Source organism: Alexandromys fortis, unplaced genomic scaffold (assembly GCF_014885135.2).
Source record: "Alexandromys fortis isolate MF-2015 unplaced genomic scaffold, M_Fortis_MF-2015_v1.1 scaffold_32, whole genome shotgun sequence".
NCBI lineage: Eukaryota > Metazoa > Chordata > Mammalia > Rodentia > Cricetidae > Alexandromys > Alexandromys fortis.
Genome location: NW_026067938.1, coordinates 14,658,381 through 14,674,409, shown reverse-complemented (window position 1 = coordinate 14,674,409; position 16,029 = coordinate 14,658,381). Strand labels below are relative to the sequence as shown.

General features: G+C 42.7%; 1 protein-coding gene and 1 long non-coding RNA gene across 5 annotated transcripts in view; one reads left to right on the top strand and one right to left on the bottom strand.

Moving 5' to 3' along the window:
* Trmt9b (tRNA methyltransferase 9B (putative)) overlaps positions 1-9,784 on the top strand; it is a 42,951-nt gene extending 33,167 nt beyond the window's left edge. The window contains exons 5-7 of one of the 2 annotated variants that reach the window (XR_007592722.1): positions 4,012-4,185; positions 8,248-9,367; positions 9,665-9,784. Coding sequence is in view for 1 of the 2 variants with exons in the window: in XM_050147375.1 (XP_050003332.1) it covers positions 4,012-4,185; positions 8,248-9,257 (1,184 nt within the window). In the remaining variant the exon portion in view is untranslated. Of the gene's footprint in view, positions 1-4,011; positions 4,186-8,247; positions 9,368-9,664 lie in introns of those variants that run through there. The other variant, XM_050147375.1, reaches the window with a different exon arrangement.
* LOC126504828 (uncharacterized) overlaps positions 1-16,029 on the bottom strand; it is a 172,865-nt gene that overhangs the window by 135,816 nt on the left and 21,020 nt on the right. The window lies entirely within an intron of this gene.

The following is a 16,029-nucleotide window of genomic DNA, read 5'->3' as shown; positions in this document are numbered from 1 at the left end:
GGGGAGTCATCTGCAGCCACGGGTTCACTTTCAAGAACGGACAATGAGAAACCACCCCAGCACATCCAGTCTCCCGGACGCCAAGTCACTCCACTGGAGACGAACCTTCCCGCCACCTTGCTGCACAATCTTGAATGAGTTTGTGTGGCTACAAGAGCCTTATGCTTCTGGGTATGTGTGTGGCTGGTCCCTTTCTTGATTACATAGATGGTTGTACAGTACACGATCATACATCTAACCTTCAATACACTCCATGTTCACCTATATGAATATGTTGCTCAGGATCAAAAGCTGCATAGTATCCACGCTAATAGCACATTAACAGACCATTTTCCCTTGTATTTTTGCTACCATAAGTTATAGGATGAATGATAGTCTCTGAATCCCTCTGTTCAAATCACTAACTATATCGATAGAAAATATATTTTTGCCCATTTGAAATCTGTGAGTCATATGTGATTTATGTACTTAAACAAATCAGTAAACAGTAACCCTTTGATTAGAAAATGAAGGATATATTATAAAGTAAAATTGAATTAAAGAAGAAATAATGTTGTTCTGACCAGGAAAGTTCTATTTCACTGTGCTGGATTTAGCCAATAAATGGGAAGGCTGGTCTGGGGGAGGGGTAGCAGGGAGGGCTGTGTTCGCAATAAGACAGAAAATTGAAAGATGGGCACCAGGCCTGCTAGCTAGGGGCTGCAGGCATGAGACTTTTATAGGAACTCTGATAAAGGCCTTATCAGCAAGGCAGGCACTGAGACAGCTGTAATTTTAGGGTGGTCTGTTTTTCTGATACACATAGGCTGCTGTTCTCTGTAGATCATTGAATGCACTGGGCTCTGTAAATAGAAATAAAAGGATTTCATTAGAAAGCCATGACTCATCTTCTATTTTAGTTTTCTGCCCTGGGAATAGCTAATTCCACAGCTAATTGTTAGGATGATAGGGATACCGTGTATGGTGTGTCTGAATGAAGGCCTTCACTTTGTGTGATATATCTTAATAAAAATTAAAATCAAGTTATTGGGATAGAGAAAGTGTGCCTCCCCTGCCCCCCCCCCTCTCTCTCTCTCACACACACACCCCACTAGAAGAAAGAAAATGGTCATGTTTTCCCAGCACGGAGAAAGACAGAGAAAAGCTGCTTTTGCACGCCTTGGTTTCTGTGGTCTTGAGAAATGATCTATGATAGCTGTACTCATGGCTTGAATGGGTGAGTTTATTAAGTCTGTAGCAAGCAAAAGTCCAAGGACAAATAGCTAGACGGAAGAGGCAGAGAGCAGAGCATCATCAAACCAGTTTGCAACATCCGGCAGAGACCATCATCAAATCACGTTGACAACATCCGGCAGAGGAGTTGGGGTAAAAGAATGCCTCACTATATAGCCCACATGGCCTGAAAGAAACCTGAAGGGGAGAGATTAAGGAAACGTGGAGAATAGCACAAATGATCAGAGCTTCAGTGGTTCAACAACAGAAACACTGAAATGTATCCTGAAAGCACTGCAAACGACCCATGTGGTCATGGCAGTTTACCCAGAATCCGCTGGGCCATTTTTTTTGTTGTTTTTTTTTTTGTTTGTTTGTTTGTTTTTTTCGAGACAGGGTTTCTCTGTGGCTTTGGAGCCTGTCCTGGAACTAGCTCTGTAGACCAGGCTGGTCTCGAACTCACAGAGATCCACCTGCCTCTGCCTCCCGAGTGCTGGGATTAAAGGCGTGCGCCACCATCGCCCGGCCCGCTGGGCCATTTTACGTCTCTTGCACGCCGGATGGAGGACAGTGTGTGGCCTGAAGGCATGACCCAGGTCCATTCATAAAGCGAGAGAAAGACCAAAGCTGGATTCTTCTTCAGCAAGATTCTGCTCATAATTGACTCCAGGAATACCCACCTAAATAGCACTAAAGATGGTATTTTTGTGTACATAATAAAACAAATAAATTCTTCAATAATCAAGATGCCTCTTGACGTTTATCTGCCAGCGTTCTCAGTTCCAACGGCTGTCTTTGATTGACATTAGTTCTCTAGTGGCCTTTCCTTCATTTGATGCAGTGAAAGTAAAGAATGCCATCCCTGTATGGCTAGACTATGCTTGGCCAATGACAGATCTCCTTTTTGATGGATTGGAGCCATGTTCTGTTATCTTCTGTAGCCACGCTGTGGTACAGAGCACAGCACCGAGAAGAGGGTGAGCGCACAGACACTCTCTTCAGTACGGGCCTGGTTGTCATTACTGAGATTTCACAAAGGAGCGTGACGGTCGTGGACTGGGGTTTGCCACGGGATCACGAATGTTCAGGATACATCTCGATCATGGGAAGACCCAGGTTGGTGATGGACCTGACTTCCTCGTTTAATGTGAATGTTCTCCCCTTTTTTTGCCATCTAGGGTGTGCACTTAGCATCGTTTGCAGGTTCTGTTCACAGTGATGCTATTAGAAACAGAGATGGGAGGAGGTGAGAGCACCAGAGCTCTGGACGCCAAGAGAAAAGGCCCTTTCTCTTTGTTACCAGTGGTTTTCTGAAGAGCCCCCGCTGTCTGTCATGACATATGAAAAGTTCCTGGCAGAACCTTTGGACAGATTTTTCCTTTCTTTTCTCTTTAATGCATCTCTCAAACCAATAAAGGGAGAAGTGAATTTTCAAGGTATTTATGAAAACGGGGCTGTCATCTTTGACACAGGCAGGACGTCGACCTCGAAACGCAGTATGATTTATATTTTCCCCGTGACTCTCGTCAGATAGCAGCTATTGTTATTCATGAGCGTTAGGAGCCGCGGCTGTGAGATCTGAAATGAGGATCTAATCTCAGCCATTTATATTGAAATAATCACATTAGAAGGCTTATCATTTCATTCGCTTCCCCTCTCCGCATCACAGCTGGCACCAGGAATCCTTCACTCTGTTTTTCATGTCTCATGGTTTTGAAAACAGGGTATTAAGGAAGAATTATTAAAGACTGTCCTGGACTTATTACTCAGAAGCAGCCAGACTTCACATCTGAATACTGGTTGATATTTTTGTGCTGCGGGAAAAAAAAAAAAAATCTCTAAGTAAGAAATGCCAGCGGATACAAAATCGGCTTCCTTGATTTCTTCCAATACCTCTGGCAAGGACCTAGGTTATGTATTTGAGACTGAAGGTCATGCTAGGAGACAGGGGCAGTGACGTGTGCCTACTACACCAAGTTCTTGGAAGACTGACATGGGAAAACTCACTTGAATCCAGAAATTCAGCTTGGGCAATACGGTGAGACCCAATCTCAAAAGAGAACTTGATGGCAGGTGCCAGATGAGAGAATTCCCCCCACACACACACACTTCTCAACATCATCTGTCTTTCATGTTACTCTCTATCACGCTGTAAGGTTTGATTGACTTCAGCCTTTGGACTATGTGCTTAGGTCTCTACAATTAGGAATGAATGACCAAACGAGTCTGTTTGATTAAACTCTTCATTGGCGCTGTAGACTGACCTAACAGAAATGTCTTAGCAATAACTTGAGAGCAATAAAAAGATGCTACTTTCTTTATCAGTCACATTCGTGTGTTTAAAACCACATCGGACGGTATAGATTATCCTCTTTGTAGACACTGAAAAGGCATTGGCAGTCGTTGGGTTCACATGGTCAGAAATTGGTAAGACCCCTTGGAGAGGACATTGGACACAACACGCACACGCAAAGTGAAATGTGTATGTTAACCTAAAGATACCAACTGCTCTCTGTCCGCCTCAGTTTCTGGATGCTGGAGCTTGTGTTTCCCAGGGACAGGCCAGCTCATGTGATTGGATTGTGCTGATGTGTTGAGCCCCGTGGGCACTGCCCCAATAAACATTGCAGACACATTATATCTTTTCTCCCCCTGATGTGACTCTCCCCCTCTTCCATGTGAATCTGCTGAAGTCTTGTGTCTTGGTCATTTAATATAGTTTCTTTAGCTGTTATAGGACAAGCTAACTTGCATTTTTCCAGTAAGGCCAGCATGTAACAGAGGTTTTTCTCTTAACAGGCTGTGGAACTGGAAAGTACCTTAAAGTGAATAGCCAAGTCCATACCCTGGGCTGTGACTACTGCGGGCCTCTGGTGGAGATTGCCCGGAACAGAGGGGGTGAAGTCATGATATGTGACAACCTTAATCTCCCCTTTAGGGACCAGGGCTTCGATGCCATCATCTCCATAGGAGGTAAGGCAGCCAGGCCACCATCACACTTTGTCATGAAAAGCCACGGTCAGGCCAATCACGTGACTCAATGTCCACTCTTGGTAGAGGTCTATGCAATGCATTTCAGCTAATTTTAAAATAAATTCAACTGCATGACTTATTTGCCTCACATACATATGTGTGTGTGAGAATATTTAGATATATACTATATACACTATATATATATATATATAGTTTTAATTTTAAACCTTAAGGCTATTATTGCATTGTTTTTGATGATTTGTTCCCATTTCTCTTATTATGTGTATGAAAAATGTTAGGGCTCTCATTGAAAATATGCTTTGCTAGATTGAGATCAAGCCAGATTCTCCTGGCATACAGTTAGATTTTTCAGATGTCATGTTACTGAAACAAACAAGCAAAAACAGGTCACAACGGTGCCCTTTGTTAACAGAAAATTCTAGAGCAAATGTATTGAACAACCCCTGGACAGGTGTGTCACTCACTGGTACTCAAGTTCCTGGAAAAGACAGGTCCCAGACTGCGTTGTTTTATCCTATTTCTGTGTTCTTAAGTCTGGATGTTGTTAATGAGTCTAGATTCCTAGTAAACTCAATGCCAGAGCAAACAAAACAGCAGCAATAACAAAAACCCATGCCTGAAACATGCACATATATATGAGCTCACTTTACCCAGTACTCTTGCCGTCCAATGTGTTGGTTGTACTTAAATGTGGTGGGAGGGTCTCCTAGCCAGGCATGGTGCCATACACCTTTATTCTCAGCATTTGGGAGACAGAAGCAGGTGGATCTCTGGGAGTTTGAGTCCAGCCTGTTGTAATTAGTGAGTTCTAGGACATCCAAGGCTACATAGTTAAGACCTTGTCTCAATAAACAAACAAATAACAAAAATAAAGGAATCTTCTGCTAAGTTCTTTACAGCTCTCAAATCTTTCGCAGAGCAAATTAGTTGATTCAACACATTTCTTTAGTTAGCTTTTTGACGAAACAAATTTTACCAAAGCTAGGTGATCTCATGGAAGCAGACTATCATTCATGATGTCACCTAGTGGGTAACAGGAATGATCTAGCTCGGAATGCCAGTGACACTTCTGCTAAGCCCATAAGTTCTGAGTGCTTTGTAAGACCTAAGCACTTGCAAAGTTAAAGAGCAGTAAGTCATAAAATAGAAGATGTGGCAGGGTGTTAAAGGAAATCGCTGTCATCATTTGGTTCTATAATCCAAAAGTTGGATTCAAGTTGGTGGGGTTTTTTTTTTGAGCCTCTCTGACAGAAAAATTGCTTCTAAGTACTTATATGGTGTATATATATGGAGTGTGTATATGGAGTGTATATGTGGGATTTATATATGGGTGTGTGTATATATATATGTGGAGAGTATATGTGGAATGAATATATGGGGTGAATATATTGGTGCATACATGTGGTACATATATGGGGTATGTGTATGGGGTATGTGTATTGGGTGCATATATGGGTGTGTGTATATATATATGTGGAGAGTATATGTGGAATGAATATATGGGGTGAATATATTGGTGCATACATGTGGTACATATATGGGGTATGTGTATGGGGTATGTGTATTGGGTGCATATATGGGTGTGTGTATATATATATATGGAGTGAATGTATTGAATTCTATTTTTGCATTTAAGTTGTGATTACAATTCACAAAAAATATTATTTTAATTTTTCAAATTTCAGCATAGCTTCTCGGCAGTGACATTCTAGGCAGATCTCACCATAGTGATACTCACAGTGCTTCCTAACAGAGCATGTATGTGTGTGTAAACATAGCAAATTTGACATGTGTGAGGAAATCCTCCTTAAACTTCTTTTTCCTCCAAAACATTTGGCTTGGGGCTGGAGAGATGGTTCAGCAGTTAAGAGCACTGTTACTCTTGCAGAGGACCCAGGTTCCGTTCCCAGAAACCAGTTTGGGCAGGTCACACTGCCTACTCCAGTCCTAGAGGATCTAATACGTGTTTATAGGCATCTGTAAACACCTGGTAGTGGCTCGCACAGATACAGATGCACAAATGAAAATTAAAAAAAAAACACTTGATTTAAAAGCTGTTACCCATACTCAGTTAAATATAAGTTTAAAACATGGAGTCATTTTTCTGCATAAAATTATAACTAAAATGAATTGTTCTGTATTTATCAATAAATGAAAGAAGACTTTGTTTCGCACATAATACCAACACCCTTTAAAGCCGAGTAGAATCCTGGAACATTAGTCTATTACAATATTGAGTGAAACAGTCCTGTTTTAATGTTCCCCTGTCCCCTATTTGGGCTTTACACGATCCGAGCAGTGAGATATCACGATCCCCAGAAACTGTGTCCTATAGTCTGTGAGCATAGCAGCTCACAACTGTCTGTTACTCCAGTTCCAAGGGATTCAGCGCTCCCTTCTGGCCACTGCACAAATGTGGTGGCTGTACATAACATGCAGACAAACACGCAAAAGCATGCCCAAGTGCGCGCGCGCGCACACACACAAAATTGAAAAATAGAAAAAAATACAAATTTGCGTGATCTCCCTTTGAAAGCTATTTATGTCTCTACCAGACTTTCTCTTTCCATATTCCATGCACCCCGTGGCAGGTAAACCCCAGAGGTCACCAGCTTAAAATTGCCGCTAAGAGCTAAATGGTGCAATCACAAGGAGGACAGTTTCAGCTGCTCCGCCCGCAGCAGAGAGGGAGTCTCTCAGCTTTGCTTGGAACCAATCTCCTTCCTGATCTATGTAACAGGTCCTGTTTCAAAGACTAAGGATGTTTCCTCTTGACACAGTGCTCCAGTTAAACCCCCAATAGGATCTAATAGACTAGCACTGGTGAAAATATACGTAATAAAACCAGGGGTGCAGCTCAGTGGTAGAGTGTTGGCCTGTCACGCTGTCTCCTGGGTTCACCTAGTACAGCACACTAATTATTACTGCTAATACTATGCACCCACAATAACACACACCCATGTAAGTGAGAGGTGGATTCTATTTAGAAAATGCTCGACCCTCCCTTCAACTTTGCAGGACTTAGAAGTAAAACAGTAACTTGTAAATTGGTTTTTTAAGCACACACAATTATTATATTATCTTTAAGAAATGCTAAGTAAGCATTTGCACTTGTGTTTAGCTGGCTTCTCTTTGCATTACCTAACTGAAAAAGTCATGTTTAACCCTTTGCTCCACCATATTTGTTTCATGAATATTACTAACACCAGTGACTTATTGCTGCTCATTTTTTGTTTCTATGGAAATAGCAGTTGTCCAGTAAAGCAACAAATGATCTCATAGACTCCACCAGAGAACACTGCCTCATTTAATGCCCCTTTCATGTTTCAGTAATTTACATGGATTATCCCTGTTCATCCAGTTATCAAATTCCACAGGCTTTGGAGCTAAAGAGAGATTTGACAATATCTCTAGGTTTCTTGTTGGAACTGAAGAGACTATTCAATTCTATAAAATTTACCCAAGCCAAAAACTGTGTCTCTCTGAAAGCCAGACCATCCTAGTGAGGGTTTCTGTTGCTTCAACAAAACATCGTGACCAAAGAGCAAGTTGGGGAGGAAAGGGTTTATTCGGCTTACACTCAGCACCTCTCTTCATCAGTGAAGGAAGTCAGGGCAGAAACTCAAAACAGAGCAGGATCCCAGAAGCAGGAGCTGATGCAGAGGCCTGGAAGGGTACTGCTTACAGACTTGCTCCCCCTGACTTGCTCAGGCCACCTTATAGAACCCAGGACCAACAGCCCAGAGATGGCACCACCCACCATGGTCTGGGCCCTCCCCCATTAATCACTAAATGAGAAAATGCCTTACAGCTGGATCTAATGGAGGCATTTCCTTGGCTGATGCGCCATCCTCTGATGATTCTAGCTTGTGTCAAGTTGACCCACAAAACCAGCCAGTACACAAACCCATGAGATAAGGCTCACTCTAGGTCAGAATTCCACCACTGTTCTGTGGAAACACATCAAGATGTATGTGCTTACACATACAATGTGTGCACAGTGAGATCTAAGTTTTCTTTTGTTCCGGTTTTCTTTTTCAGTCATTCATCATTTTTCTACAAAACAAAGAAGAATTAGAGCCATAAAGGAAATGGCCAGGGTCTTAGCTCCTGGAGGCCAACTGATGATTTACGTTTGGGCAATGGAACAGAAGAACCGACACTTCGAGAAGCAGGATGTGCTTGTGCCGTGGAACAATGCACTCTGCTCCCGGCTGCTCTCAGAATCCCACCAGTCCTGGGGGCATCAGTGTGGGCATCCCATGAGCCAAGGCTATGAGGGTCCTGGCTCTGCATGTGGCTGTGCAGTATGTTTGAAGGGCAGGTGCGATTCCAAGAGGTCCCACAGCATGGACTATGGGCCTGCGGTGACCAGAACCTGCTGTGAAGATATTCCGAAGGATGGTGAGGAAGAGAATGGATTGTATAACAATTTTGGAAAATCTCTTCGCTCCTGGTTTTTTTCCAGGTCTTTGGATGAATCAACCCTGAAGAAGCAAACTGAAAGAACAGGACCTATGAAAATCACAGAGAGTTGGGCCAATAACACTGTGTCCCGTCAGCCTTCCAGACAGCCCAGTTTAGACTTCCATCCCCAGGACCCATTGTCAACCAAAGGACCAAACTTAGATGAGGTATTCGTAGACACATGTTCTCAAAGACACTTGCGCTGCCTGGGACAAGCGGGCACTTCGGAGACCTTCAGTGGACACCAGGGAGGAGACAGCAGGAGGAAGGAGGGTGCCGATTTTCTGGACATCACTGACACCAGAGACAGTCGGGCTGCAGGTAACGTCAGTGATCCTTCTGCCAGGAAATTATTAAGGAGAGTTTCTGCATTCGACTCTACAGATTCCCAATCAGAAGACCCAAGTTACGCAGAGGAGCAGGAGGCAGCTCCGGACTCCAGAGCCTTCATGCGCTACTACCACGTGTTCCGGGAAGGCGAGCTGTCCGGACTTCTGCAAGAGAGTGTGTCTGAGCTGCAGGTTCTGAGTGCTGGCAATGATCATGGCAACTGGTGTATCATCGCAGAGAAAAGGGGGAGCTAGGATTAATTGCATCGCTCGGGGCAGGGGCTTCAGAGGTTGACCATCATCTGTCCACTGGAGCTGATGTGGGCACTCAAATCAGCATCCTGTTTCATTGTTTTCAAATCCAGGTAAGAGACGGTCTTTCGGCACTTTGACCTGATCCTCTGAATCGTTGAGTAAGCACAGAACCTGGAGCTTACTGCATCCACCACAGGATACGCCTGCTCAAATGTCAGTAAAAGGACTTGAGGGAGCAATAGAAAATGCACTTCAGTAAGGCTTGATTTGATTTCTCCCGGAGATGAATATATTATAACACATGTATGTCCGATGTCAGTATTACCTTTTGGTTTTTAAATAGTCTGCTGTTAAATATACCTTTTAGAAGCAGTATTTTTATATAGATAAATTATATTGGTTCTCAGGTGGTTCCTTAGATCTTTGTGGACGGTAACAAGGACCCCTGCTCAGCTGCTGGGTATGTATTCTTTGAGGCTTGCTGCCGGGGTATCTTGCTTCCAGGCTTTGCTTCTACCTACTTCAAGCCTTCAAGAGAAGCTGGTGTGCTGCAGAGGAACAGAAGTATTGCCCAGGCTTTCCAAATCACATGCAAGCATCCTTCTGGACGATCGCCGTAAACAATACTGTCTTTAGTGTTGCTCCAAAGGCCTTTTAAAGGCGCTGTTGGCAGAGGGTGTGGTTTAGTGTTAGTGCAGGCAGCTAGCATGCCCAACAATCAGCATGCATGCAGAAGAAAAAGAAAAACACTGCTAGCATGCAGAACAACACAGGGGTGGGAGACAGCCTAAGGCATTAGAAGCATAAATACCCTACTGAGCTAGTGCTGAAACTAACCAAAGAGTTTTTGACTAGGAAATGCTTGTCTGAGATATCTGAGAGTCTAATTAGACCAGTTTTTCTGGGAAGAGCTCTGGAAAGCATTGTGTATTCAGCCTTGGTGGACACATAGCTGGAATTTGCTATTGCAACCAGGCATTTATACTCTTGAAGGTGACCACATTAGGTTTATTTTATCAATGACCTAGACAGAATCAACTTAGAGGCTGAATTTCTGGCACTCTATAGAGCAATGATTAAGACCGGGCATTGTAAAATTGCTGTTTCTGTTTGGATTTAACCAAGGGTTTGTTTAGTTCTGTGTCATGGATCCCAAGAAACAATTTTTATGACATAAGTAGAGACTGGACTTGGGAGAAACAAAAATAAGTCGGCCAAGGAATGTGGTTCCAGATCATCCTTTAATAGGCAGAAAATCAAATAGTCATTGTACTTTCTGGACCAATATAATGATGGGGATTGAATTAAAATCCAATCTTCATTTTATTATTTTCCACTCCAAAATTAACAGAAATTATAATAGATCACATTCATTTGGTCTTTACCCTCTTTAGTGATTTTGCCAGAACTTAACAGAATGAAGCTACTTTTGAGGAAAATTCAAGGATAATTTTAGAATGGCTTTGGGAAATCCCCAAGGCTCTTCGCTCGAAAGCCAGCTCACCTCACCCCCATTGAGGAAGTCGTCCATGCGATTTGCACTTCTCAATGTAGAGGGAGCCATGACAATAGACATAGAGTGAAGGGGAAATTAAAATTTAAGGGAGTGTGCCTTTCATTTTTTCAAATTACCACATTAAACTGCAAATAAAGGTGGCTTCGTAGGAGAAATGGCAACTCTGAGATGTCGGTGACCCCTTCATTGTGTTTTCCTGCCTCTGAGATCTGTTGTCACCCCTTTCATTTGGCTTTGCTGCTAGACCTCCGAGCTTGACGTCACCCTCTCTGGCTGTAACTTGCTACCGTAAAGGTCATTATAGGGAACCCAGTTCACTAGGTTGTGAAGGATGGCTTGCCAGCTGATGTGTCTAAGCAAGCTCATAAAATAAACATATGCCCCCACTTTGTAATAAAAGGCCTTCAGAAGAGTTATTGGGAGAGAGAGAGATTTTTTTCATACAGCCATGACAGAGCTGTGAACACTAGTAACAGCAATTGTGGGCTCATTGTAGAGCAGAAGAGGTCTATGAATCCAGATGTTACAGTGTATATTTGGCAAAACTAGTGAACAGGTAACCATTCTTCGGGGAAGTCTTGCCAGAAGCACTCTTTCATTCAATGTTTGCCTTTCGTGATAAAACGCCATTGAAAACTAATGTAAATATCCTCATCATTCTAAAGCTCGCTCAGAGAGAAACTCAAGTCCTAAGTGAGCATCAATGGGGACAGAGTGTGTCCATCAGCCTTCGCCAGCTTGTGTGTAGATTTCCCTGATCTACCTGACGCTCTCTGAAAACCTCCACTGCTCATAGACAAAATGTTTTTTTACTAGTTCCTTCCTGCCATCACCGCGTGTCTGTCTGACATGGAAGGGCAAGTTCAGGGAAGTGGTTAGAGAATCCTTAGAGGTAGGGCCAGTGGTGCCTCGCTGGCTTGTGTGGAGAACTTCCTGTAAATAAACAAATGCTTTGATATAAACAAAAGATGCAATGCAGATAATATTTTCCTGGCTGCCGAGTGAATGGTTAGCTTCTCTGGGTTATTAGGCTTCAGAGGTTTTGTTGTTGTTGTTGTTGTTGTTGTATTGCTTGCTTTGTTTTGTTTACTTATCGGCAGAGTGATGCGATTTGACCAGTGCGCTCTGGTGACTTCAGACTAGCTGCACACAACACTGACTGTCATACAGATTTGATCCTCCCCTCTTACCTTACGGCCCCGTACAGTCCCATCACTCTTTCCCATTCCCAGTTGTCCTTTCTCCTCTGTCCCAATTCTAGAAAACAAAGCTACTGTTTGTGTAACTGACCTTCTTCTGAGTCGGTAAAAATCGACAGTGATCCAGACAGGAAATTATCCAAATGTAAATCGGGCATTGAATGTCCTTGTGTGCTATTCGCCACCAAACAAATGAACACGGGTGGGCCTTTCAAATCTGTGGGCTGCCAGGAGAACAGAGAATGGAACTCTGGTTGTTCTTGGCATGGGAGAAATGCCTTAAAAATGAACGGTGAGAGGCTGGAGGGGTGGCTTGGTGACTGGGAGTGCTTACTGTTCCAGCAGAGGACCTGAGATTGTTTCCTAGTACCCATTGGGCAGCTCATAGATGCCTCTCTGCAGAAATCCAAGGGCACCCACACTCACGTGTGCACAGACATGCAGACAAATACACACAAACACAGAAAGAAACAGGCAGACAGATTAAAGCATAAAAATGAATCTCTTTTTTAAAAACTGGGTTACAAAGACCCAGTTTGGGAGAGAGAAGGAAACTGGAGTGGCTGTTGGCTCTACAGCTAGACAATGAAGAACAAATGAAGACAAGCATCCCTTTCCCTGGACATGAAAAAAAGGGAAACAATAATAGCAGCTAATTGTAGTAGCCAGTGTTTATTATTTTGTTTGCAATCCTCTCTACAGCTCTCTCAGACAATCATACTTATGTTATCATTTTGCAGATAAAATCTAAGGCAGGCAAAGAAATTGTGCTAAATCATCAGAGTCTACACACAAGCACTAAGTATCACACATCTGGTCGAGGGCAGAGCTAAGTTTCAATCCCGGATGTTCTGGCTGCAGCCTGGGTTTCTAACCAATGTTCTCTGCGTGCCTACCTGGTGGATCCCGGGCTCTGTGCTAAGCAAGGAACAGTGTTCAAGGTTAACTACGATTGCCCCTGTACAAAGGCATCAAGCGGGTTAAGAAAAGCATCTCTCTCCCCTCTGTTTTCTTTTTAACCTTTTAGATGTATTTATTTGTGTTTGTGTGTCTATGTCTTCCTGTACATGTGTGTGGGTGTGATGAAGCCAGAAGACAACTTGCCAAGAGTTGGTTCCTTTCTCCAAGACTTTCCTGGTTGGTGGCAAGCATCCATACTCCCTGAGCCCTCTTTCCGGCTCTGTGTTTTCTTTCTTTCGCTTCTAAATGTATCTCAATTTTACTTGAAAAGAAGTCCTTGATTGCAGGACACTCCGATCTCTTCTCTACAACTCTCTAACCTTCTGAAAATGTCTATCCCTTTTCCTGTTTTATGAGTGAGGAGCATGAGGACTCACCCAGGGATTTCATTTACTCCCTTGTTCAGAGTCCCACAGTGCCCCAGATACAAATGAGAGGCCATGACACATCTGGGGTCTTGAGCTGCACATAATATTAGACTTAATGACCTGAAACTCAAGTGCTCTCCTGGAACGCTTTTTGCATTTGCTGTATGCCTATGATCCTATTATATTTTTAGTTTAGTGAAACACAGTATTCAGACCCCTATTCTGGGTTGGGGGTGGGGTGGCAAGGATCGCACCTGCATGTTAACATGGAGAACGTCTGTCTTAAACACTAAGACTTCATTTGACTGAGCTCACCAAAGGCCAATGATCACTCTCTAACACAATTGCTCTGTAAGTGTGATTTCCGAAAAGCATGTGTCCTCTAGGATATGATATGAACTCATTTGGAAGGCATGCAGGCCCCTAAGTAAGCCACCCATGCTATTTTTCAAACTCATTTCCTGCAATTGCACCGTTTTCTGTTCTGTAATCTGCTATTTTAAACAATGGTTCCATAAAATTACATAATGACAAGTAATTATCCCACCCCTTGAAGGAATCCAGTATATTCAGACTTGAAATACTGTAGCTATATGCTTTCCTCAAAGACAGATACCCAAACAGGCTCATTCCGAATGCTTGCCATCTGGTAAAGGACAGTCCTTGGGATTGCAAGGGAATCAGGGGCCCTGCTTGGTTATTCAAGTCCTCTGGTCCATCTTAGCTCAGATACCAGAACTTGTTTTGATATTATGAACTCCGTCCTCACACCCTCAGTTATGTACAGAACTGGGGTAAGACCTAAAAATAGCTTTCATGATAGCCAGGTATGGTGACACACACCTCAACTTCCAGCATTCGGGAGTCAGAAATAGGCAGATCACTGAGTTTGAGGCCAGCCTGGTCTACACAAGATCCAGGACAGCCAGGGCTGCACAGAGAGAGCCCTTGTCTTGGTTGGGGTGGGGTGACTCATCAACAAAGTACTGAACTCAGCACAAAGAGCATTCTGCAGGAGACACACAGAAATCTAGGAGAACAATCAAGCAGAAAATGCAGACTATGAAGGGTATAATATTCTTGTTTTGTTGCTTTGGTTTAGACATGGCCTCATGCATCTTAGGCTGGTCTCTCACTTGCTGTATACTTGAGGATAACCTTGACCATCTTATCCTCATGATTCAATTCATGTTGGACAAGGACCTGATCATAGCAGGCAAACACTCTACCCACTCGGCTGCTTCTCCAGTCCTAAGGTGTATAGTGTGTTGTTCGCCCTGAGACCTACAATGTACCGCAGTAGAAAGAGTGTTTCATGGCAGTGTTACCCCACAGACTGTCCCTTCTCTACGATGGTTCTCCTTCAGTTGATCAAAAACATACAGTGGATCACTTTATATCATCAGTGGCTAATCTGACAATAAATGGCTTACTTATGAAAGCTGATATACAATTGGGTGCCCAGCTGGCAAATACATGCTTTGACTTTCTTTCAACTCTCGCTAGGAAAAATAAAGCTGATTCTAGTTTAACTATTAACTCGGCCACATAAAAACAACTGATTTTCCCCCACACTGGTTATGTATTTGTCTAAGGTTCCTACCTCCTCATGGAAGAAAGTGAGTCATAGCAATTCCTCTGTAGCAAGTGTAACCAGACATCAAAGTCCCTAGACAAAGTAGGCACGCACTTATGTTCACCCAGGAGGAACACTATAAGAAAGACAAGCATCTCTCGTATGCATCAATCCTAAAACTTCTGCTTAGATGTTCCATCGGCGTATGGTGAAGATTCAAACTTCTCCTGTTTGTTTATTCAGAGCATTGGCAATATTTAAGATCCACATATAAGTAGAAGATCCAAGACACTCTGAATATGTATGTGAAGATGTCCAAGGTTCTTCAGATGCTCTTAAATATGTATGTTAGTATTTATGTATATATGCATATTTCTAGACCTCCACGGTTGGCTGGCATTACTGACCAAGAAAAGGTTTCCTTGTGTACTTGTAGAAAACATTAACTCAGCAATTACCATGGAAATTCATTTCATTGAATTGACTTTTGTTGTTTCAGGGACATTTAAGATGACTGCTAGATGTTTTTGTGCCTTCTCTGGTGTTGATATATGTGTTTGTGTCAAAAGTGCAAAGCTCTTTTTATCCCAGAGGAAACCAGCAATAGTTTGAGAGCACAAATTGAGGTAAAGCAACATCTTTTGCTTTATTTTATTTATTAAAGATACTTTATTTACATTAAACAACAATGGCCAGGATCTTTTTGTAACAAATATTAAAAATAGTCTAGCCTGCATGTTTGTAATATGTATTGGATTATTTACGTGCTTGTGTGCCCTTTAATAATACTGCTAGAGAAACAGAATCATGCTTTTCTTCCTTGTGTGTCGTGGCAGAAGCCGTTTAGTTCACACCTCCAATTCTCTTTACTCTTCAACAAAACTGGAAAAGTTTGTACTTGAACTCTGTTCCTGTTGTCTGGAAGCCGGGTTAACAATCTAATAATACACTATCTTTAATGCGTTAATAAAAAAGAATATTATCTACTTTTTAAAAGACATATTTAAGACTAATAAAAATGTAGTAGACCATCCCGAGGTGACACTGTGTGTTGTTTATATTGCTTGACCTTCGACGACCTCCACCTGCAGGTTATCCAGTGGTTATAATCACAGGGGAGTGGAGACAGCATTTGTGCTTGGCACCACTGTGA